The sequence below is a fragment of the Staurois parvus genome, unplaced genomic scaffold (assembly GCF_062004578.1).
Source record: "Staurois parvus isolate SC_StPar_1 unplaced genomic scaffold, SC_StPar_1.0 ptg000479l, whole genome shotgun sequence".
In the NCBI taxonomy this organism is placed as follows: Eukaryota; Metazoa; Chordata; class Amphibia; order Anura; family Ranidae; genus Staurois; species Staurois parvus.
The window spans coordinates 1,995,531-2,021,578 of NW_028318275.1; the positions used below are offsets into that span (position 1 = coordinate 1,995,531).

Genomic DNA, 26,048 nt, shown 5'->3' on the forward strand with positions numbered 1-26,048 from the left:
TGTATAAAATATCCATACCTGGAATTCTTCTTTAAGTCAGGATAGAGGGGGAAAAAAGGATAAGCAGAGTGGGCTTTCTGACCCTAGAACAGTGTTTGTGAATGTAATCAGTCCCAGGTTTGCATGGAGGGGCTCTTTAAGGATCAGGGCTGGGAAGTTGATGTGAACGCTCTGTGTTTGGATCATGAGTTCAGTTTAATGTGAACCCTCTCAGCTGACATGACGTGTGATCTGGGGACAGCGGATAACACAATGGCTGCTTCTGTTTTAGCCTGTGGGAAGCAGGCAATTAGAGTGACAGGTGTTCAGCGACGTGCAGAATTGTCTTTGTGCTGCAGAATTGTGTACATGTCTGGAGACAGTCCATGGCCAGATAGCAGCACCTTCTGATCCGCGCACAATACACCTTATTTCCTAACAAAGAGCAAATGTGCCCAGAAATAGAATTCATTTTATTGTCTGATGACATCTATACAGTCTAATTACCTGCAGATGGGTTTACGTACAGACAAAGCAGACAGGAGGGGAGGGAGGGGTCAGTATATCAGCTGCTTAGTATATATTACATATTTATTTATTTACTTTCCATTAAAAAAAAAACCTCAAAAACAAAAAACAAAAAAACCTCAAAAACAAAAAAAAAACCATGGCCTGCTGGGGCTCATTCACACCACATCCAATGAGCTGCATTGATCTGCATGCAATAACCCAAGCCCATGGCAGGGGCACATAGAAAGCACTTGTTCTCTGTGTGCTTTGTTCACACCATACACATGCATTGTGTGTGCTGAGTAAAAGTGCAGCATGTGTGAATGTTTACACAGCACAACTCTTGTGGTATGGTGCCAACATACACACATCACAAACCAGAACACACATTTTTAGCGTGCAGGCTGGTGTGAATGAATGCTAAAAGAAATAAATTGTTTAAATTTTAAATGACATATTAAAAAAATAACACTGAAGAACTGTCTGGTAATACAAAGCTGTAAACCAACAATACCATTTTTTGCCTTGTCAGCTTTTTTCAACTTTTAAAAAGTAAATGTTATGACTGAGAGTAGGCAAGGTACGTTGTCTGATAATATAGTTGTATTAGAAAGGCCACTTTTGTTCACCCCTGTTATTCTGGTATTCCTCTTGTTTTTTAGCCACAGCTTAATCTGAATCTAAGCTCCACTCATATGCCTTCCCTATTTCTCAGTGAGCTTGACCAGTGAGGATACTGTCATTGTACAGTGGGATAGCATGGGGCTTGGTCTAAAAGACTGGGAAATCTAGCCCTTAGTAGCAGAGTGAAACCATAATCAGAGGGGTACACGAACTAGGCTTTTTTTTACATTAACAAAGGTAATAGTAGGTAGTTTGCAGTACCTGTTCTTAGTCATTTAAAACCTTGTAAAGCAAGAATCCTGCCTCACAGCTTTTGTTTCTGTATCTATTTTCTGTATACCTTAAAACTGATTTCAAAGTAAACTCCTAAACACATAGCTGAATCAAAAAAATTGGTGATCGATATTAACCACTTCAAGTCTGGACACTTTCACCCCCTTCCTGTCCAGGCCAATTTTCAGCTTTCAGCGCTTTCACACTTTGAATGACAATTGTGCAGTCATGCAACACTGTACCCATATGAATTTTTTAGCATTTTTTTGAGACAGATAAAACTTTATTTTGGTGGTATTTATTCACCACTGGGATTTTTATTGTTTTGCTATATAAATGAAAAAGTCCAAACATTTTGAAAAAAAAAGTGTTTTTCTTATAAAAGTTTGCAAATAAATAATCTTTCTTCATAAATCTTGGCCAAAATGTATTCAGCTATCTTTTTAGTAAAAAAACTAACCCAAGTTAGTTTATAACCAAAAATTATAATTTTTAAAAATTTTTACATTTTATTTTATTTTTTTATATTATTTATGGGTTTTTTTTTTTGGGGGGGAGGAGGGGTTAACATACTGTCACCCTAGCAGTACACTGTACTACCTGTGGGGGGGTGATTTTTTTTTTCTTTTTTTTTTACACTGATTGCTTTTACAGCCATAAAGGCTGTAAAAGCAATCATTTCTCCTTCTCTCTGTCTGCATTCTTGCAGCCATTGAGAAATACTGTGAAAGCTGTGATTGGTCACAGCTTGTCACATGGTACAAGGCTGTTGTGAATAGCCTTGTACCATGTGACCTCTGTGATCATTCACAGATTTCACTAGTAGTAAGCAATGATGTCAGAAGTGACATCTTGCCTACTACTATTCATGTGATCACTGATTGGCCAATCAGTGATTACATGATCAGAACATCACACTGAGGTCCCGTACAGCGATCAGTGCTCCAGGGAGCGTGCACAGGCAGGGAAGCGGGAGGACGTTTATAAATGGCCACCTGCTCCTATCCGGCCATTTATGTACATGGGCCAGATGGGAAGTGGTTAATGGCAAAAGGCTGTTGAGCCAGCCTGGGGATCCTGACAGATACCGCAGCCATGTCCTCGACCTCTGCTATTGACTACCTTGCAATTAGGTGATAATTCTGATCCCGGACAAATCCCCAACCTGTGATTAGGCCACATGTGGTCATACCTGTGCTCTTCCTTCCTGCAAGCATGTTTTAAATAAATAGTCTGAGAACCCTGTGCAATGTAGTAGATCACAGATTGGCTCAAATGCTTTTCCTCCAAGTCAGTTTTGTGCTGCTGTGCAAAGATTACAGGTGGTTCATATCAGGACACATTCTATGGAAAATATATTAAATAATTATTTATTTAAAAACAAAACTAAACTAACTTTTTAATAAATCTTTCCGAAATTTTACTTTACCATGACTCCTTTGTGTTTTTTTTACAGAAATGTCCCAACACATCTCAGGAAATATCACATCTAACTGTTATGTTGGCTCCCACAGACATGTCAGCAGGCAGCAACGGTCCCTCCTCAGCTCTGATACCTCCAATCCCAGGTATGTCCTCACTTAAAGAGAACTCCTCACATCATGCCTATAGAGAACCCCCTAATGGAAGCTTTTATTCTCCATTTCCTGGGCTATGTACTGATTCTAGGGATGTTCTGTTCTGTTCTGTTCAGTGACTAGAAATGGGTATGTGGCCATGCTTCCCTCTCAGGCTTCTCACACAGGCATTTTGCTTTCTCACAAACTCCTCTTTTATGGACAACTTTTTGAGTGAAACAAATCAACAAACATCTAAGGCCACCCAAGAAACAATGGAGTAGGACTGTAGTCTAGTTGCCCACTTTGAGTACATAAATCTAGGTTTATACAATACCACTGCAGTCAGATTTAGGAAAATAGTTACAGGGTTTCAGGGACGACCCAATGCCTCTGGTTACAACATTCTTGTCTGCTACACAGGAGTACCTGGCCTGCATATTCACAAGGGTCAGGTGATGGTGTACCAAGAACCATAGTCCTAGCTATAAAGGAGTGGTCATGTATATACCTGTTCTGTATGTAGGGCTGCATTTAAATATCGTACTGGTGAAATCATCTTGTATAGACACCTCTACTTATGCAAAAAGTATAACTAGGATGTGTTATTGGAGGCAGCAGGTTTTTATACACCAGGCTATTATTGAACATTACTGAGCACTAAGCAAAAGAGAGGTGGCATACTCTAGCTTCAGAAAGTCTTGTTACTCCTCTGAGTAGCCTCTGCATCATTCTCTCTGCACTTTTTGTTTTTTGCTGGATTTAACTACAAGTGCTTAGAGATAGCGAGACAGGAACAATAAAATTATGAAAAACATTTTTGGTTCCATGTGCCTCTTTATGACCTTCATATCCTAGGCAAAGGCCCAAGGGTAGCCAATGGTAGATATAGCTCCACCTGTATCCAGGGTGATGCTTGATTCTCATCCAGCCAGTGTCAGCCTGCTTTATACAGTCCTCTGTGGAAGTTCCACTGCCATCAAAGTAACGATGAAAACATAAAGGCATACTTCAGGTTGGCCTGTCCCATTTCCTGCACTAACCTTTATTTTGTAAAACATGTTTGCATACATAATTTTTCCTCTTTTCCTTTCTATCATTCGTCCCCTTCCCACTTTTCTTCCTTAGACAGTGGAAGGGGCCTGAATGCTACAGAGAATGTTATAATGACATGGTGCCCTTTCCAGCAGATTTCTTCTGTAAGCCTCCTATAAATTGATGATGCACCTCCAAGGGGTAAGGCCATGATCCCTGGGCTCACAGGCTTTGGGTATGGTTGCGAATGAAGCTACAAGGTCCCATGACCACATGATTTTTTCCCTTTACAGTTCTGCTGTGCAGATCGGTCAGAGGTTGGCAGTCATTGGCGATGAATTCAACACAGCATACGAGGCAAGGATCCCAAACAAGATGGCGCACATTATCCGTGAATCAATGTACGTAAGGACCTGTTTACAAGTGCTGTGTGGAATCAGTATCTGCAGATAGGTCCATGTTACTGTTTACTTTGGTTGTGTAGTGTTTGTTTAAGAAAGAGATTTTTATTTTATGGCTTCGATGGTGACGCTGAGACCCGTTACAAAGGTCAGCCCATGAAATGTATAACAAAACAATACTAATTATCCTTGTTATGTTTAAAACCAAACTGTCATCCTCTTTTGAACTTTTTAAAGCAGAAGTGCTGTACTTTCCTTACTAGGAAGAAACCCCTGCTATGTGCACCCCTCTGAAACTAGTGCCAAATTTTTTGGACTTTCCTAGCTTCAGATTAAAGCTGAACTCCAGGTATGTCTATTTTGGATCAGTGCAAGTATGCATACCTCATACCCGAGGGACCACTTCTACAGTAATTGCCACAATCTTCCAGGACCTGTGCTGTGTGGCTGCCCCCTGCATTCTGACCACAGGGAGTCGCTCACTCGTCGGACCAATGTAACTAAATGCAATTAGGATTATACCTAGAGTTCAGCTTTAGGCCTCATGCACACAGATGTATATATGCATTAAATATGCCCAGCGTAAAAAAAACTGCGTTTTCCCATGGCTGGGGAGCTGAAGTTGGGAGGGTACAGCCTGTCATAGAAGTGAAAGGAGGAAGTTTCTTTGAAGATTCAGGTCTATGTTGATATGATTCCATCATGAAATTCTCCAGATTTGTCAGCTTCACATTCACACTGATCACAAAGGTATTGTATTGAGTCTAGATCTGGTGGCTGGTCTACCAACTGTGTACCTTTACATGGAGATTCATTAGACCAGGCTACATTTTTCTAGGCTTCAACAGTTTTGCTGGGCTTCTGTCCATTGCAAACTCAGCTTTCTATCTTAGTGACAGGAATGAGCCCGACATGGTCTTTTGCTGTTGTTGTAGTCCATCAATCCCTACGTTTCTTGTGTTGAATGTGCTGAGATGTTCTGCTTACCACAGTTGTAAAGGATGGTGATCTGATATCCCATCGGAATTATGTCAGCTCCAACCATTCTGGTCATTTGCCTTGATTCCTTTTATCAACATCAGCAGTTATTTAAAAATGTAAAGCCGTAGTCTAGGTATGATCATTATTGCATGGTTACATTGGACCAGCTGGGACCAAAATTAATATGCATATCTCATACCTGATGGGCCGCTGCAGTAGACTACAATCACTGTAATAGTCAGCTTACAACAGTGTTCGCCTGAATCTTCCAGGTTTTGTGCCAAGCAGCTGCCCCTCTGCATAGTAACCACACAGGGTCACGCTTTCAACATTGCTGCCACTTACAGAACATATATTTTCAATGAATACAAGTCACTGCCTGAGTGGACAAGTGTGGATAAGAAGGCTGGTGTTATCACAATCTCCACCTCATCCAATGCCGCGGTTAAAATGACAGAGATCTCTTTTTCCCTTCCCCATTCTATTGTTTCATGTGAACTTTGTGCGGTGACTACCACTTTTTGTGAATTTTTTTTGCAGTGTACTGGATGTCACTGCATGTCACAGTGCTGCTGTGTGGAGACTTGAATAAAAAAAAATATTAAATAAAAAGTAAATGTGCATCACGCCGTCCCCTGCAGGAGCTCACATGACAGCTGTGCACATGGTAAAATGCTGTGTTTTACCATGCAAGCTAGTGTGAACAAGATGTAAAAGTAGGTCTAACATAAACCTAGTTCACACCAATGCGTTATTTAGTGCTTCACATCTGTTTTTTTGAGCTGCTGTGTTTTTGGAAAGGGACTTTTTTTAAACGCAAAAAGCAGAATTTTTACTACAATAGATTTCAATGGAGAAGCTGCTGTACAGGGGCGGACTGATAACTCATGGGGCCCCCGGACAATAGGGGATCATGGGGCCCCTGTGTCCTTGCCCAAACTAAAAAAAGCCTATGAAAAAGGTACCAGGGACATCTCATGGGGCCCCCTATTGACCCCGGGCCCGAGTTTCCAAATGGTCAGTCTGCCCCTGCTGCTGAAACGCACATAGTATGCTCTTGCTACATTTTTGTTGCATTTTTGCCACGTTATGCATTTTTGTTTCTGCCAAGCAACAAGAAAAATTCCACTTTAACAAAAAGAAAGCTGAAAGAAAAAACGCAGTAAAAACACACTGCGAAATGGAACCAGGCCTTAAAGTGATATTAAAGCCTCAGTATTTAAAGCCCTTTCAACAGCTAGTTTAATCACTATGTTCCAGTTTAAGCTGGTGCCATGACCAGGATAGCTCCTTTCTCTTGCAGCATCCTATGATACCCTTACATACAGGGACTAGAGTTGTGTCTTCTTACAATGTGAGCACCAATAGAAACACACAGCTCTGTAGCTTAGGATAGCAAGGAACTCCCCTGCTCCTCCCTTGTCCCTTCTCCAGACTAAAGCCCCGAACACACGATGAGAGTATTAGACGAAGGATTGTCCGTTTTTTGTTTTTTTTTGCATGCTAGTCTCATATCAAAAATAAATAGGTTAATAAAGTTAAGAAAATTCTCGTGAGAAAGAATACAACTTCCCAAGATGATGTATTGTATTCTTTTGTTTCTGAGCATGTGCAGTCTTGGTCACTTGATTTTTTTTCTTTACAGGCAAATGAAATGAAAATTGTTCTGTACAAGAAAATTTTTTGTGCTTGTCCCTTTGGGTAATTTTGTATGAACTATCATGATCGGCTCTTGAAATCTGTGTACTAACGATCAGATTATTGGACAATCGCCCCGAAAGCGGTATTTTTTTGTCCACTTTTCTCATCATGTGTACTAGGCATAGTGGAGTGGCTCCAGACTGCACTATCCACTGTTAACTCTTTCCTGTGAAGAACAGAAGTTCAGGGAAGCAGCACAGTAAGAGCAGGAGCCAGCCACATTGAAAGTTATAAACTGCAGGTGCTGAAGTAAGAATTTTAACAAAGAGTTTAATGGGGAGTGTTTATTTTATTGTGCTAAATGTATTAAACTGAAAAACTCTGAGGGATTAATACTACTTTAAGCGTATAGCTGAAATAAACAGCTTTATATGAGCTGTATTTAAGATCCTACACTTTAACCAGTGAAAGCAGCCAAATGGAAACACATTAGTTGGAAGATAATTCTGTTTACCTTCTGCTTTTATTCTCTGTAGGTACACTTGTGGTCTATATAATTTCTATTGCAAAATATTTGCTCTTGCTGTTGCTACGCTCATGAAACACTGTTTTACATAACCTGCAATTCACCGACATAAAAGCAAACAAAAGGTTAATAAAGCTCATGAAAAAATGGGTGGTGGATGTGCTGCTATCTCAGTCTACCATTTTGCTGTACAGGTAGGAAAAGTTCGATAATTCACTTTTGCTTTCTTCTAATACTCAGACATATTGTAGTCTGGGCAAAACACTAGAATTCAAATTAAAAATAAAAACAGTAGCTAAATTTACGGTATCCCCTCAATAAATCTAAATCAAAGTATACCCAATAGCAGATATAAAACACTTTCACCCTAAAAGTGTGACAATATGGGACTGATTATATGCTACCTATACCATATAAACATCTCCAAGCATGTAACAAGTGAAATAAGTTCAAAAATAAAAATTGTAAAATAAAATAGTCCAAAATAAAAATCAGTGCAGCCATAAGAAATATGTCCTTCAAAAATTTCTTTTGTCCGGGGGAGCCACTTGGAAGGCTTCAACACCAGGATTTTTGGAACTTTCACTGAGTGACTATACAATTTTTGAAGGACATATTTCTTATGGTTGCACTGATTTTTATTTTGGACTATTTTATTTTACAATTTTTATTTTTTAATTTATTTCACTTGTTACATGCTTGGAGATGTTTATATGGTATAGGTAGCATATAATCAGTCACATTAAAATAAAAACACACTTTACTTGATGCGCTTCAACACCCAAAATGAGGATTCCTATTGTATCCTAGGGTGCCTGTTCACACCTGATCTTAGCAAAAGTACATGAAGTTCTTTGGGACAGCATTTTGCCATTTTGATCCATTTTAGACTTTGATGGAAGTGTCTGAAAAACACGTGTATCATACTTTTCTTGCAATTTCTTGCCTTTTTCCTAGTAACTAGCTTTCAATTGACTAAAGCAAAAACACTCAAGCCTGGAAGACACATGTACAAACTCATATAAAAAAAAAGCTTCAAAAATGCTAGAAGAAGCTCAAGTGTGAACCTATCCTTAGGGTCTGTGATGGCAGGCTATATCGATCACATCAGTTTAGGGGTTTTCAGAGATCATTCAGAATTCATTGATCGGTGCCTCTGGCCTTCTTCAGATGTGATTTGTATTCCCATACTTACCTGTCAATGAATTCTGAGTGATCTTGGATATACAGTATCTCAAACTGATGTCATGAGCAATTTCAAAGCCTATTGGCAAAGACCCTAAACATGATCCACCTTTTATTAATAAGGAGTCTTTGTGGGTTTTAGATGGCAGATTCCAGTAGCTATTTATTGTTTATTTTGTGAACTTTTCTCTGTATTTCGCAGGAGAATCTTCAGCACTTGCCAAGCTTTTGTTTTGAGTGTTTTAAGAAGTGTTAAGAATTTTACAAGCCGTGTGGATCATGGTGTGACCTCAACTCCTGGTAGAACAAGCCTGGTACTGTATTTAATAGTCCCATTTATTAAATGCATATATTTAAATTGACCAAAGAAAGGGCCAATCCACCCAAAATTGTTGTTTTAGTTATAAGTGGAAGCCTGTTGGGATGAGTCAGCCTCTAGTTCCTTATATGTCTTGGATACGCCAACAACAAGCTCTCCCTGTCAAAGTTCCCATTCCTTTTTTTATGGCCAACTGAGAGTTTTTGGTGTTCTAACTCTTCCTGTTACTTTCCCTATAATATACAAAAATGTAAAAACAGCAGGGATAGGGAGAACTCGTCATAATGGGCACATCAGGTGTGCAGACCTGGGGACTCCGCACAGGAATGATGGCACCTCCTCATAATGGACACAGCATGTGTGCAGACCCCGAAACACAGAACAGAGATGGTGGGAATCCCTAATAATGAGCACAGGTGGTGTACAAACTCAGAAAGTCAGCATTTGGATGGTGGAAACCAATAATGCTTAGACCCAGGACAACTGAATGCATATGATTCTCAGTTATAACATAAGGACAAAATTAAATAAAAAAAAAAAATTGGTCCAATAAAAAATTGTATAGTTCATATTATACTTTTGGTCTATATTGTATATGATAGATGTCAGTGAGTTCTCAACAATGTCTTCCTATGCTCGAATTTCACAAGCAATGCTGATACAGAGAGGTGTTTGTGTTTGCTCTCACCCTGCACAACAGGCTAGACTGGAAAGCCCCACAATGACTCAACTATCAAGTATCACCATATATACACAGATTATGTGTGCTGATACTTGAACTGGATTTATTGGCACAACGGGTACGTTTGTGCCAAGGACACCGTGTATTTGTGTGGCCATGGGTTTTCAATGACCCCCTAAGGCTACCAAGGCAACTTCCTGGCAGTACATGTATGCTGAATATTCCATGAAGAGACCCTGTCACCAACTTCCTGGCATTCACTATGCTAAATATTCCTTGAAGAGACTCTGTCACCAACTTAAAAAATTGCAGGTAAAACACAGATAAAATAAGTATGTTAAATACTTACTTAGTTTTTTTTTTCTTTTTTATAAATTATTTTTATTCATTTGCAATGTGCCTGTGAACTTGCTAGAGAATGTAACTAATCCAGGAAGAGTCAATTTCCTAGCATAACCACTCCCTCTCTGCAAACCACAGCCCTCTGTCCCTCTGGGAGTGTCTAATTACTCTCTGTGCCCGCCCTGCTCTGTTGCCCCTCACCTCCCTACATTACTTTTTTTTTTTTTAATAGCAGCTGATGGAAGAGCAAAGGGGAATGCTATAGATGTCAGTCCAGTGACATCTCTAAATCTGCTGAGGCTGGTGACTTCACATTCAAGATGATGGCACTAACAGCAGTCTCAGGGCCTTGCATGTCTACACAAGGGAGGCTTGTGGGAGTGTCTAATTACTCTCTGTGCTGGTCCAGCTCTTCTGACCCTCACCTCCCTACATAACGTTTTGATGTAGCAGCCGAGGGAGGAGCAAAGGGGAATGCTATAGATGTCAGTTGAGTGACAGCACTAAATCTGCTGGGGCTGCTGCCATCACACCCAAGATGGTGGCACCCAGCAGCAGTTTCGGGGCCTTAGATGTCTACACAGAGGAGCTTTTAAAGGCTAGTAACATGCCTAAAATACAATTAAATACACTGTAAACTTATGGGCAGATTTTTGGTGAAATTAATGGTCTGGCAGCAGTGCCTCTTTAAAGTGAATTTGTTATCACCCTCAAACTATTTAACAGGCTTTGAATGTTTAGAGGTGTTGCCAGGCATATACTGTCAGAGCTAAACCCAAAAACATTGTTAAACATAAAGTATATTGATCATCTACAGTTGTGTTCAAAATAATAGCAGTCAGACATCACTAACCTGATCAATCACTGTTTTTGGTAGAAATGATATTTCTACATGGCAAATAATTTACTAGCAGGTGTAGTAGAGTAATAGAAATCCAACAGACCCAACAGTCATGACTTGCATGCTGCTGATTCTGTGTAATTGAATCACTAATTGAAAGGGGCATGTTCAAAATAATAGCAGTGTGGAGTTCTATTAGTGAGGTCATTCATTCTTTGAAAAACAAGTGGCAATTATTGCCCTTATTTAAGGAAGGAAGGCAGCAAATGTTGTACATGCTGGTTACAGTGCATTTCTCTCTGAAATTCTGAGGAAAATGGGTAGTTCCAGACATTGTTCAGAAGAACAGCGTACCTTGATTAAAACGTTGATTGGAGAGGGGAAAACATATAAAGCAGTGCAGAAAATGATAGGCTGCCCAGCTAAAATGATCGCAAATGCTTTAAAATGGCAACCAAAACCTGAAAGACGTGGAAGAAAGCGAAAAACTACCATTTGAATGGAAAGAAAAATAGCCAAAATAGCAAGGACTCAGCCAACAATCAGCTCCAGGAAGATCAAAGAAGGTCTAAAGTTACCTGTGAGTACTGTTACAATTAGAAGACGCCTATGTGAAGCCAAGATATCTGCAAGAAGCCCCCGCAAAGTCCCACTGTTGAAAAAAAGACGTGCTGAAGAGGTTACAATTTGCCAAAGAGCACATTGACTGGCCTAAAGAGAAATGGCGCAACATTTTGTGGACTGATGAAAGTAAGATTGTTCTTTTTGGGTCTAGTGGCCGGAGACAGTTTGTCAGACGACCCCCAAACACTGAATTCAAGCCACAGTACACTGTGAAGACAGTGAAGCATGGTTGCGCAAGCATCATGATATGTGGATGTTTCTCATACTACGGTGTTGGGCCTATTTATCGCATACCAGGGATCATGGATCAGTTTGAATACATCAGAATACTTGAAGAGGTCATGCTGCATTATGCTGAAGAGGAAATGCCCTTGAAATGGGTGTTCCAACAAGACAACGACCCCAAACACACCAGTAAACGTGCAACATCTTGGTTCCAGACCAACAAGATTGACGTTATGGAGTGGCCAGCCCAATCCCCGGATCTTAATCCAATAGAAAACTTGTGGGGTGACATCAAAAATGCAGTTTCTGAGGCAAAACCAAGAAATAGAGAAGAACTGTGGAACGTAGTCCAATCATCCTGGGCTGGAATACCTGTTCACAGGTGCCAGAAGTTGGTTGACTCCATGCAACACAGATGTACAGCAGTTCTCAGAAACAGTGCTTATACAACTAAATATTCATTAAGTGATTGAAAGGAAAGCAAAATCTTCAAACATTTTTCAGTTTATATAGTGACTGTTTGAGTTTGTAAAGAATACAAACACTGAAGAAAAGTGAATATTAGACTGTTCAAAAAAATAGCAATTTTTTTTAGAGGAACAACACAAATTTGATATATTTTCTTCATGTTTTGATTTGGAATAGAATTTGTAGTGTTCCCAATGCATTTGTGTGTATGGAAATAAAAGCTATTAGAAGGATTTTGAGCTTTATTCACTTTTTTCAACACACTGCTATTATTTTGAACACAACTGCACCTTACTGAGCTCAGGCCACTCTCTCCAGTGCTCTCCAAATGGTTGCCCATCATAGTTTTGGACTGAAAGTGAGGATTTCACAAGTGCCTCATCTATCTTGGCTCTATGTTTGGTACACCCATCGAACGTCCTGCTGCCTATGGAACATCCTCCTCCTCCTCTGCCTAGGCAGCATAATTCAATCACTAAAGGCATGCCATTCTGTGTGCAACAGAGGTGCAGAGCAAACAAAGACTAGGTTGGCAGCTTCCTTGAATGTAAAGGATAGGAGGGTTTAGTTTTGCTTTAACTTAATATCACTCACTAAGGTGTCAATACATTCTTTTCATTTCAAAAAGTACTTCTGCCCTATGTCAAGAGAGCCCTAATCCTAGCCATAATCTGCTTCCATTTCAACCTGAGCTGCAAAGTCAGAGCTCTGGCATTAGTAAACATAAACTGCTAAATACCTTTTTTTCCATCAGTAGTTAGAGCAGTCATGTGATGTTTATCAGTGTCCAACTGAGTACTGGTTAAAGCTTGTAGGAGGAGTTTTCATTTTCCCATGATTGTCCTTTGAGGCTGCAGGACTCCTGACCCTCTGTCTGGACAGTGGTGATTGGCCCTGTACTGATCACATGCACTCTCCCAAGAAAAAAAACCTCTCTAGCAATACACACCAAACTGATCATGTGCAGCTTGCCCTCAAGGCTCTCTTCTGTCAGGGAATAGATTGGGGACTATGAAAGGAGGGAATGATCAGAGAAGATAGGATCAAACATCCTTTTTACACAATGTGGAGGATTAACCCCATGGGTTCCACAGTGAGTATAGCAAGCATGTTTTACTGCATATACAGACTGATTTTACTGTTGTGGGTTTAGTAACACTTTAAGAAAGCCCTTACTGACTGCTCCAGCTGCAGGCATTGTGGTGCTGAGCTGCTGAACCACTGCTGGAAGGGGGAAGCAGAGAGCTGTTAATCCTGCTGACAGTAATTGCATTGTATGTTGTTATTTATAAAATCAGCACAGTTTTATTTTAGACATGCCCTATTGAACTAATGTTTCTCTTGCACACAGGTATACCGGTCGGAACTAGGCAGGATCTGCCCCAGTCTTCTGTTTCTGGCTGCGCTGGCTGCAGTTTGTGGGTTCCTTATCAAGCTGGGACTTGACAGCATAGGAAGATTATAAAGGCCAAGGCAGGACTCTGGTCGATGCGTGCCACCCCGGCGGTGCCATTCAAACTCGGAATCTCCTTTTTATATTTAACTTTTCATATAGTGCTGGGTCACTGAATGTTTTATATGACAAATGTTTAAACTGGGTGGTTGCTAGCTAACTTCCTTTAATGTACTGTGTATATGTTTAGCCATATTCAATAAGGATGGTGTACTTGTACTTGGATTTTGCAAGGTCAGCTTGGCTAATTTAATATTTCAGTTTTTATGGATGCTGGCAGGACTAATAACCTATCAGGTTCTAATAGGGAAGATCACCGCACTATAGTTCCTATCAAGGTCTGCCAATCATGGTCCTTGAAAGGGACTCCCACTTCCTGTTTAACTTTTTATTGATTTAATATTACTAAGAACGCAGAAAGAAAAGTGAGACTCCATGACAAACATGGGGAGAGCTGGGGACTGTGGCAGGGAAAGCTCACTACTCCCTGAAAAGCACAAGAACAGGTGGCTGATTGAAACTGCCGGTCACTATATAAGGATGATGTAGAATGGGCATTTTTAGCACACTTGTTCCCTTTAATAACTACACTGCAATGTTCCTATCCCTGCCCCATGAAGTGCTTTATGCTTTTGCACAGCAAAAATACATTGTGATTGGGTCAACACCCTTGAAAGTATTTATTAGCACTTATATAACACAAATTAACTAAAACGACTGAAGACTGCAGATAAACATGTGTCCTAACTAAAATCCTAATATTTTAGGTTTGGGTTGACTGATCCTTTAACGAGGACTTGTCACTTTTGAAAATAGGTTAGGTTGTAAAAAGTTCTAATATGCTTTACGTGCCACAAAGCCAGTTTTCATTGCTGCCTCTTTCCATGGGAACAACTGACCCCGATTCAGCTAACCATGTCCCTTACATGACATTTCTCTCAGGAAACCTGTACTGATAAAAAAAAAACACACATAGGCTGCAATTGTTGATCTTTCTTAAAATGCTAGTTGCCTGCCCATCATGCTGATCCTTTTGCTTCAAAGGAATCTTAATGCCTAGGAGCATGTTAAAGCTTTATGCATATGTCAAGGCAAAAAATGTGCTAAACACATCACATGTGGTGTGAGTCCAGCCCTAATCCAAACCTAATATAAAATATGTTCTCTATTTTTCTCTGACTTTTTCATCTGCATTCTTGTTCCGGAGCAGTGAATCAAACTGTAATATATCAATTGGATCAGCAGGACAGCCAGTTAACTAGCAGTTTCAGAGGAAGAATAGAGAGGCCAGATTTGTAGCATTGCTAGGAGGGATGAGGTCTAAATTGAGCTCTCACATTCAAAGGTTAGGTCAGCTCATCCTATGAAAAGATATAACATCTACATCTGAATTGTTATAATGTATCAGAACAATTTACTATTTATGTCAAACCGATGTTGGATAACATTTAATAAGAGATGGTGTTGCTTATAGTGCGCAGGGTCATAAAACTTACAGTGGAACTCTGTGCTGGCCACAAAAATAAGTAGTGACCCTCCCCCCCACAAATCATCATTTACAAAGCAGGGATCCTGATGCACACATACAGTACAGGCAAACAAGCTGTGTTTTGTGATAATATCCATTCTATTCATTCATTGGGGTTTCATGTCATCATGCAATGTGCTTAGGACCAAGTGAATGATAAGCGGAACTCTGCGCTGGCATAAAAAAAAATAATTTTAACCCCCTCCTTTCCTAGCATATGAAGAATGTAATGCAAATTTTGCTTGGGGATGATATAATACAGAGTATAACTTAAGCCTGAGCTGGAATGTCTACATTATCATGTACAATGCAGGACCATTGGTAACCAGCAAGAAAAGAAGATTCAGGGGACCAGCCCTCTCAAACACAACTGGCAGGGGGAATACTTTGGGACTGTGAATAAAGGCGATACTTTCTTTTAAATCATACTCCAGAAAAACCAGCAATGTATTCTTATTCTGCTGAGAAGAAGGGGCACATTTATTACAATTTTTGTTAAATGTTATGCTTTAAACCTCACAAAATGGGATGGGTAATGGGACTTTCTGCCCGTGAGTGAAGGAATGCAGGACATCCTCTTCTCACTGTGACCTCAAACTGTCTTATGAATCATGAAATCAAATGTCTAATAAAGTGATTTAACTGAATTGATTTGATGGTCTAGAGGTGGTTTATTCAAAAACAATCAACTACATATAGCACAATCTCTTTCTAGAACTGTGGATAAAATGACTATATGAACATTAGCCGCTGGGTCACACATTTAAAGCTTGGGAACTTAAATGGTACATAACCCCAAGGAAAAAATATACATTGCAGCTTGCCAATCATAAGGCTATCCATAGAATGACTGTTTTATTTCTAACAAAGAAAAAAACAAATGGATTCCCCCCATCCACACAAGTGAGGTGGATGGAGGAATCCTCTTCGCTGTCTTATCCATGCACCTGTTCCTGGACGCATGTCAAATTTTGACACTTGGCTATGTGCATGCAGCTCCAAGCTGAATGCAGACGTAGAAAATATTGGCTCAGCAGGACGTGTTAATGCTCATCTGAATGAGCTCTAGATATTAAACACACCAAAAGGGAGCAAATAAAAGAGTTAGGCTTTACATACACTTAGAGAGTAACTCCAATTTTGTTGAAAAAAAAAAAAAAAAGATTTGTCTCTAAGTCATCATGTACATTGCAAGGGTTTTGGCAAACTTTGTTAGAGTCCTACCTTTTGTTATTCTGAAGGAATAGCTGTTTGTGTTCATGTGCAAAGTGTATGGAATCTGTATCTCATCAAAAATGACATTCTTGTTGCTAGGGATGCTCAAAATCTGATATGTAGCTTAGTGCAGATTTCAAGGAAAATCAATGAGCCAATCACACAAGAAGGAAATTATATTTCTGGGGGGTTTTATGTACACCATCTGTACACTGAACGCCTCCAGGTAGCCATATTGAACTGCATTTTACAGAAAATGACAGTGCTGCAGATTGAAAAAGAAAGGTAATTTTAAATAATATTCAGTTACAACATGACTGAGCTACTAACCAGGACTTAAGAGTTACTCGCCACCAGTTGCCCCCCCCAACCCCTACCCTGCCCTTAATTCCACCCATAAACACAACTCGGAAATTATCTTATGAACTGGCACTGTTAAATGTTCTATGCAGAATGAAGGAAGGGAAAAAAGAAATAGCAGGAATGAAGGGGGGGGGGGGAGAAAGGAAGGGAGAGGGGGGGGGAGGGAGAGAGGGGGGGAAGGGAGAGGGGGGGGAAGGAAGGGAGAGGAGGGGGAGGAAGGGAGAGGGGGGGGAGGAAGGGAGAGGGGGGGGGAGGAAGGGGAGGAAGGGAGGGGGGGGAGGAAAGGAGAGGAGGGGGGGGAGGAAGGGAGAGGGGGGGGGGAAGAAAGGGAGAGGGGGGGGAAGAAAGGGAGAGGGGGGGAAGAAAGGGAGAGGGGGGGAAGAAAGGGAGAGGGGGGGAAGAAAGGGAGAGGGGGGGTGGAGGAAGGAAGGGAGGGGGGGGGGGAGAAAGGAAGGAAGGAAAGGAAAAGGAAAGGAGAGAGGGGTGAAAGAAAAGAAGTGGTGGGAAGGAATGGAGGGGTGGAAGGAATAAATGGAGGGGTGGATGGAAGGAAGGGAGGGGTGGGTGAAAGGAAGGGAGGGGTGGGTGAAAGGAAGGGAGGGGTGGGTGAAAGGAAGGAAGGGAGGGGTGGGTGAAAGGAAGGAAGGGAGGGGTGGGTGAAAGGAAGGAAGGGAGGGGTGGGTGAAAGGAAGGGAGGGGTGGGTGAAAGGAAGGGAGGGGTGGGTGAAAGGAAGGGAGGGGTGGGTGAAAGGAAGGGAGGGAGGGGTGGGTGAAAGGAAGGGAGGGAGGGGTGGGTGAAAGGAAGGAAGGGAGGGGTGGGTGAAAGGAAGGAAGGGAGGGGTGGGTGAAAGGAAAGATGGAAGGAGGGGATGGAAGGAAGGGAGGAGTGGAAGGAAGGAAGCAATGGAGGAGGGAATGGAAGGAAGGGAGGGGTGGGTGAAAGGAAGGAAGGGAGGGTGAAAGGAAAGAAGGGGTGGAAGGAAAAAAGGAAGGGAGGGGTGGAAGGAAAGAAGGAAAAAAGGAAGGGAGGGGTGGAAGGAAAGAAGGAAGGGAGGGGTGGAAGGAAAGAAGGAAGGGAGGGGTGGAAGGAAAGAAGGAAGGGAGGGGTGGAAGGAAAGAAGGAAGGGAGGGGTGGAAGGAAAGAAGAAAGGAGGGGTGGGTGGAAGGAAGCGGTGGGAAAGAAGGGAGAGAGAAGTGGAAGGATGGGAGAGAGAAGTGGAAGGAAGAGGGGAGTGGAAGGAAGGAAGGAAGGAAGGGAGGGAGGGAAGGAAGGAAGGGAGGGAGGGATGGAGGGAGGGAGTGGAAGGAAGGGAGGGAGGGGTTGGTGGAAGGAAGGGAAGGGTGGAAGGAAGGAAGGGGTGGATGCATGGAAGGAAGAGAGGGGTTGATGGATGTAAGGAAGAAAGGGGTGGAAGGAAAGAAGGGAGGGGTGGGTGAAAGGAAGGAACAGAGGGGTGGAAGGAAGGGAGGATGGAAGGAAAGAAGGAAGGGAGAGGTGGGTGGAAGGAAGTGAGAGAGAGGTGGAAGGTAGGAAGGGAGTGGTGGGTGGAAGGAAAGAAGGGAGGGGTTGGTGGAAGGAAAGAAGGGGTGGGTAGAACAAAAGGTAGGGGTGGAAGGAAGTGTGGAAGGGGTGGCAGGATGGGAGGGGTGGGTTGAAGGTCGGACTCACATGACTTAGATGCATCAGAGCTGTTGGCTGCTGTGTTCAATTTCCAACCCACACATCCACTGAAGTTGCACGGACTGGAGTGTGGGCGGGCACAGGGGGAGGCAGAGCAGATCCAGCCTCTCTCTCCTCTTCTCCTATTGGTGTGGAGGATGGGGGGGGGGGGAGGGGCTGGGCACTGAGGAGCACACAAAAGAAATGGAACTATTGGGGATGATTGATGTGTTGGTGGGGGCGGTGACATGCAGCGATCTCCTGTATGGCTTTCAATAAAGCAGCTGGAAGCCGCATCTCCTCCTCTCCCTCCCACAGCTTCCAGCTGCTTCACTGAAAGCTATACAGGTGATTGCTGCTTGTCACCGCCCTCACCGATGTCCCTAGTCCTGAAGCTGCTCACCCCACCTTATTTCCACTCGCCCCAATTTTTCCCCCATGAAAGTGGAGTTACCCTTTAAATAATCTCAAAACAAACACACACACGTTCTGTAATGACTATGCCATTTGGACACAGGTGAAATGTACAGGCTTCCAATGCTACCATCTCCTTTTGGAAATTCTAGTTCCCAGGCTGTTATGCAGAGCCAGTGGTCTAAGCCAGTCTTTTCTCAATAGTTTTAACATAGAGGAACCCTTGAAATAACGTTTTGGTCTTAGGGAGCCCCTGCTATTAATTGCTATATCAAAAGCTAATGGTACTGTAGTGTGATGGTCAGTGGAAAAAAAGCTCTTTACATCTGAGGTCATTGGGAAAAATCCTACCTTATGTTACATTACATATTATACGATTTTCTTGTTCAATTTCTCTTAGATTTTATCTTTAACTGTGTAGTGCAAGGGCCTGCCTGATTGCAAAGTGTTTAGATCTGACCTCATATTACAGTATATGGTTTTGGTAAATCTAAAGGAAAATTGTATAATGTATGGTCAGCCTTACAGATAGCTAAAAATAACACAGGTGTCAGTGATTACTTATCTCAGATGCAGATATTACTCAACTCAAGGAACCCCTAGTAAGTTCTGGAGAAACTCTGGTTGAGTATAACCCTTCCTTAATAAATCCAAAAAATACATATGCCTTTGGAAACACTTTAAGCATGCTATGCGTTTTATCACTTGCTGCCGTACAGGCACATTAGTGTTTTTTATATGTGTTTCTGTTTTAGTTTTGTATAGGTTGTACAGTATAAGATGAGGCTAACCATGTATAAAACACACATGCATACATTTCACATGCAATAGTACTCATCATTGTGAGCCACACACGTGCAGGATGAGTGAAAAATGCAACACGTAGGTGTAAAACAAGTTCACTGACAACTGAGTCAGAATCTTTTCCATCTTGCTGCAATTGCTCTCCCTGCTGGTGATATAGAAGCCCAGATCCCGACCTCTGTAGCCAGGATTCTATCAAGAATTTTGTATCAGAGGTATCAATACCGTAAAAGGACCCAACTTTCTATATTTAAATCACTCCAGCATTGTTTAATATTAATGGGCTAATTGATGCAACAGTGAGAGTAAATCTTCCAAAATTCCCCTTTTATACAGCTGTACCCAGAACAAGTGGGCTCATTGGAATATTTTGCCTTACTTCTTCATGTGAGGACAACCCTACAATTTTGGTTTTCCCCTCACTATCTTGGCGATAATGGTGATAAATACAGATAGGGAGGAAGAATCTCCCCAGTGGGGATACAGACCACAGTAAAAATTAGACAGAGGGTCCAAGCCTTATCCAAAACAAAATCTTAATTTCTCAATTGTTTATCACAAGACATAGTTTCTTCTCATTCATAGATACTCAGAACATCCCAGAGTTGCAGAGTATTGAACAAGAGGGTGAGCAACAAAAAGGCATTAAGCCCACACCTGGAAACAGAATAGGGAAAACACCACTACAAAGTCACTTGCGGGGTCTCACCCCCAGATATCTATTTCTTACCGGAGGGCTGTGGAGGCTTAATCCACTCTGGTACCTCCTAGCATAGGAGTGCTTGGGTTCAAGATTCAACCCAATAACTGAGGGTGTAAATATGTCTATATTCTGACTGTGCTGTCATTCTATTTTGAGTTATGAAACATGCTGAAGTTTTAGTATCTTGGCTGATAATCAGTCTATCAGAAATGTGTATGCCACGCACTTCAAATGACGGTATTTATGACCAAATGTCTATTAGTTCTCCAGATTACTCAAGCTAGCGAGGATGAAAGTTTTATTGGGGTTTTCAGAATGAAATTGTGGGTTGCGTAATGGAGAGGTCTGTGTGTCTGATCAATGGATTGATAAGAAAGTTCTGGAATCAGTTAACAGTTGTGTATGGTGCCAGAAGGCTTCCTAGGGGGGATGCAAAAGGAGACCACTGCTGCCATTAGGCCTCTTTGTGGTACAAACTGTCATGGGGGAACTCTGAACAACATGGCTGCCACACACACAGCTATTAATGTACCTACTAAAATTACAGGCCGGGCATCTCCACTAGGATTTAGAACCCTAAATCGGACTGAATAGAAGCTGTGAAACTCCACCCCTTCCGGTACAGTTCAAATTACAGCTTGAAACATCAATCATCCAGTGATGCAAAGAAACGCTTTCTTCTTTGAGGCTCCAAAGAGACATTTGAGTGCATAAAGTGTAGAGGGGGAAAGCTTTGGAAATTCCAGCTTATTTCTTGACACTGCATTGTGAACCCAATCATCCATCATGTGCTAGAAGTCACAAAGGCTGGCAAACAAACAAGAGCGAAGGAAAAGGAAAAAGAGAGGCGCCTTCTGCGTGCAGTATGTAAAGGAAATTTAATAATCCACAAACTCACATATAGGGAAGAAAAAACGAGCCCATCAGTAGACCGTTTGCTGTGTCCTGAAGGGGTCCGTCCCGTGAGGAGCTGGCTGCCGGGGGAGTTGACAAATCCCGGGTAGCTGGGGAGAGTGGAGGTCTCCCAGTGTAAGCTAAGCATCAAGCAGAGTCCCTGGGAGCTAGAGACAGTCAGGAGTCCAGGGCTCCTTCGTCCGACCGCAACCGGAAGAGCGGGGACCTAGCTCTGCACTTGGAGATCTTAAGTTCCACTCCTTCTTGCAGAAGTGGGTGGTAAGCTTGTGCTTAAAGGCCGAGGCCTGTGGTTGATGAAAAGACTGCATAGTAGAAGTTAAAGAAGGCCCCAGCTGTAGACCCGCTGTTTTTTTTTTTCTTCTTTTTGAAGGACAACAGTGTGATTTTTCCCACAGTTACCTTGGATAAAAGCATCTAATGAAGGCTCAAATGCTCAAAGGGCCAATGCTTCTTATCATTTGAGGCACGATTCTCCTCATGTGGATGGACAGTCTAGAGTTTAGAGTTTCCCAATAGAATCTTCCAAGGTATGCACCAAAATATTCAAGGTTCTCAGGAATTCTTGCAGATATTGTTAAAGTTACAGGATCCCTAGGATCAAATTTCGCCTATCAGAGCAAATCGTTCGCCCACACTTCCAGTGCTTGGCAAACTCCTACAACAACCATTGCTGGCTGCAGAGCTGAACCTACTAAAGAGAAAGTCACCGTAAAGAGGGCTTCCAACCTCATATCCATATCATCCTTAAAAACTTTCCACCGTGACCTCAGGGTCCTGTTCAGGAAGGAAATAGCCAGATTATCAAAAGAACATCACTTTATAGAGAACTTTTCACCAACTTGTGACAAATGACTGGTCAACCCCACACCACAGTGTCACTAATTCTCAACAATGACACTCTCAGTCCCACCCTGGACAAAGATTTCCCAGCTTGCGGGACCACAATCTAGGTGCTAACAGAATGAGAGCGATTGCCACTGGGTTTAACCACTTGCCTACTGGGCACTTATACCCCCTTGGTGCCCAGGCCAATTTTCAGCTTTCAGTGCTGTTGGACTTTGAATGACAATTGTGCGGTCATGCAACATTGTACCCATATGATAATTTTTTTCACACAAATAGAGCTTTCTTTCGGTGGTATTTACTCGCTGCTGGGCATTTTATTTTTTTGCGCTATAAACAAAATAGAGCAAAAATGTTGAAAAAAAACCCCCAGTTTTTCTTTGTTTCTATTATAAAATTTTGCAAACAGAAAATTTTTCTCCTTCACTTACAGTCAGGTCCATAAATATTGGGACATCCACACAATTCTAACATTTTTGGCTCTATACACCACCATAATGGATTTGAAATGAAACGAACAAGATGTGCTTTAACTGCAGACTGTCAGCTTTAATTTGAGGGTATTTACATCCAAATCAGGTGAACGGTGTAGGAATTACAAGAGTTTGTATATGTGCCTCCCACTTGTTAAGGAACCAAAAGTAATGGGACAATTCGCTTCTCAGATGTTCCATGGCCAGGTGTGTGTTATTCCCTCATTATCCCAATTACAATGAGCAGATAAAAGGTCCAGAGTTCATTTCAAGTGTGCTATTTGCATTTGGAATCTGTTGCTGTCAACTCTCAAGATGAGAGCCAAAGAGCTGTTACTATCAGTGAAGCAAGCCATCATTAGGCTGAAAAAACAAAACAAACCCATCAGAGGGATAGCAAAAACATTAGGCGTGGCCAAAACAACTTTGTTTGGAACATTCTTAAAAAGAAGAAACTCACCGGTGAGCTCAGCAACACCAAAAGAACCGGAAGACCACGGAATACAACTGTGGTGGATGACCGAAGAATTCTTTCCCTGGTGAAGAAAACACCCTTCACAACAGTTGGCCAGATCAAGAACACTCTCCAGGAGGTAGGTGTATGTGTGTCAAAGTCAACAATCAAGAGAAGGCTTCACCAGAGTGAATACAGAGGGTTCACCACAAGATGTAATCCATTGGTGAGCCTCAAAAACAGGAAGGCCAGATTAGAGTTTGCCAAACGACATCAAAAAAAGCCTTCACAGTTCTGGAACAACATCCTATGGACAGATGAGACCAAGATCAACTTGTACCAGAGTGATGGGAAGAGAAGAGTATGGAGAAGGAAAGGAACTGCTCATGATCCTAAGCATACCACCTCATCAGTGAAGCATGGTGGTGGTAGTGTCATGGCGTGGGCATGTATGGCTGCCAATGGAACTGGTTCTCTTGTATTTATTGATGATGTGACTGTTGACAAAAGCAGCAGGATGAATTCTGAAGTGCTTCAGAACTCATTGGACGCCGCTTCACAGTACAGATGGACAATGACCCAAAGCATACTGCAAAAGCAACCAAAGAGTTTTTTAAGGGAAAGAAGTGGAATGTTATGCAATGGCCAAGTCAATCACCTGACCTGAATCCGACTGAGCATGCATTTCACTTGCTGAAGACAAAACTGAAGGGAAAATGCCCCAAGAACAAGCAGGAACTGAAGACAGTTGCAGTAGAGGCCTGGCAGAGCATCACCAGGGATGAAACCAGCGTCTGGTGATGTCTATGCGTTCCAGACTTCAGGCTGTAATTGACTGCAAAGGATTTGCAACCAAGTATTAAAAAGTGAAAGTTTGATTTATGATTATTATTCTGTCCCATTACTTTTGGTCCCTTAACAAGTGGGAGGCACATATGCAAACTCTTGTAATTCCTACACCGTTCACCTGATTTGGATGTAAATATCCTCAAATTAAAGCAGACAGTCTGCAGTTAAAGCACATCTTGTTTGTTTCATTTCAAATCCATTGTGGTGGTGTATAGAGCCAAAAATGTTAGAATTGTGTTGATGTCCCAATATTTATGGACCTGACTGTATGTGCGTTGATGAGGCTGCACTGTTGGGCACTGTTGGGCGGCACTGATAGACAGCACTGATGATGCTGCACTTATATGCAACAATGATGGGCACTGATAGGCGGCACTGCTGGGCGGCACCGATCATCAGTGCCCTGATGATCGGTGCCCATCCGTCCTTTGGCAATTGCTGGTTATCAGCAGTACTTTCCTCACAATGCGACCTCATTTTTTGCCCGCCGCTTGGACTGATCTTCTGCTCTGCTACTGTAGTAGTAGGATTCAAAATATCACAGGAGTCTCACATATGTGTGTATGAACTGCTACCTCGCCGACAACAACCTTCTTGATCCCCAACAGTCTGGCTCCTGCCCACAACATTCCACTGAAACTGCCCTACTAAAACTCACTAATGACCTACTAACTGCTAAAACCAATGGCCATTACTCATGCTCCTTGACCTTTCCGCTGCATTTGACACAGTCGACCACCAGCTCCACTCCATCAACCTCCGTGACTCTGCTCTCGCCCGGTTCTCCTCTTACCTTTCTCAGCACACTTTCAGTGTCACATACAACTCCTCCTCCTCTTTCTGTTGGGGTACCCCAAGGATCTGTCCTTGGGCCTCTTCTTTTCTCTCTCTACACCACCTCCCTGGGCCAACTGATAACATCCCATCTCATATTCCTTCTGTACTGAAATGTATTTTCTCCCTTATATTGTAAAGCGCTACACAAACTGTTGGCGCTATATAAATCCTGTATAATAATATGTGAAGGGCTTCAGAATAGTTTTTCGGAGTGAAGAAAACTAAGTTTTTGGTTATCTCTGGGTTTTATAATTCCCGGAAAAGGGTCTGTTAGTCTGGAGGCTTCAAAGAGATAGGTGGGACGAAGCCTTTAGCCTTGTGCCCAGGTCTTACTGACTGAGGCCCTAAGCCTGATATTTCTGCCTGCTGCCAACTTATTGCCAACATGCCTCTGCCTGGCGTATGAACTGATCACACCTCTGCCTGCTACCTGTTCCATGGACCATGTTCCTGCCTACCACAAGGACTAATATTTTGGCTGTGCTGACCATGTCTCTGCTTGGACAATTCCTTTGGTTGCTGCTGACCACATCTCTGCCTGCTGCCTGGACCAATGGTTTGGCTGTGCTGACGATATCTCCGCCTGATTTGTGTACTGACTATGGAAAATAATCCTGTCTGCTGCCTGGACAATTGCTTTTGATGTCGTTGACCACGTCCCTGCCTGCTGCCTGGAACAATGCTCTCCTCTGTGGACAACTGCACTACTAAAACCACAGGTAATCTTTTGCTTACCATTTTCTCAGCAGAATGTATTTAGGGTTGTAATTCTTGGTATGTACATGCTATGTGTTAGAAATATGAAGGGCTATCATAAATGATAGGTTGTCTGGAAATTCGATGTGTAATTTATGTCCCTAAAACAACTGACAGTGCTTATTGGATGTCGGGCCTCTGTATGTGGCCAGGCTGTTAAAAAGTCTCACACGTGGTATTGCCATACTCAAGATGAGCAGCAGAATGTATTTTTGAGTGTATTTTTTGTTATTTAAATACTATGTGTTAGAAATATCTTATAAATGGACAACTTTGTGTTATTAAAAAGTAAGTTTTCATTTTCTTTCCATGTATTCCAAAAACTTGTGGAAAAAAAAATGACATGTTCAAAAGACTCATTATGCCTCACAGGTGTTTGCTTCTCAAAATGGGGTCATTTTGTGGGTTATTCCATTGTCCTGGTGCTGCAGGGCCTTCAAAAGTGTCATAGGTAGTCAAGATATTAGATGTGTAATTTATGATCCTAGAACACCTGATAGTGCTCCAGCAATGTTGGGCCACTCTATGTGCTCAGGCTGGGGAAAAGTCTCACACATGTGATATCACCA

At 42.0% G+C, this 26,048-nt stretch overlaps 1 protein-coding gene across 1 annotated transcript in view; it reads left to right on the forward strand.

The window, feature by feature from the left end:
- Positions 1-15,844, forward strand: part of LOC149452337 (uncharacterized) — a 32,550-nt gene extending 16,706 nt beyond the window's left edge. Inside the window, exons 3-6 of the mRNA XM_089689515.1 lie at positions 2,843-2,954; positions 4,271-4,378; positions 8,914-9,025; positions 13,564-15,844. Of these exons, the coding sequence (XP_089545641.1) occupies positions 2,845-2,954; positions 4,271-4,378; positions 8,914-9,025; positions 13,564-13,677 (444 nt within the window). The 5' untranslated portion in view covers positions 2,843-2,844 and the 3' untranslated portion in view covers positions 13,678-15,844. The remainder of the gene's footprint in view (positions 1-2,842; positions 2,955-4,270; positions 4,379-8,913; positions 9,026-13,563) is intronic.
- The last annotated feature ends 10,204 nt before the right edge of the window (positions 15,845-26,048 follow it).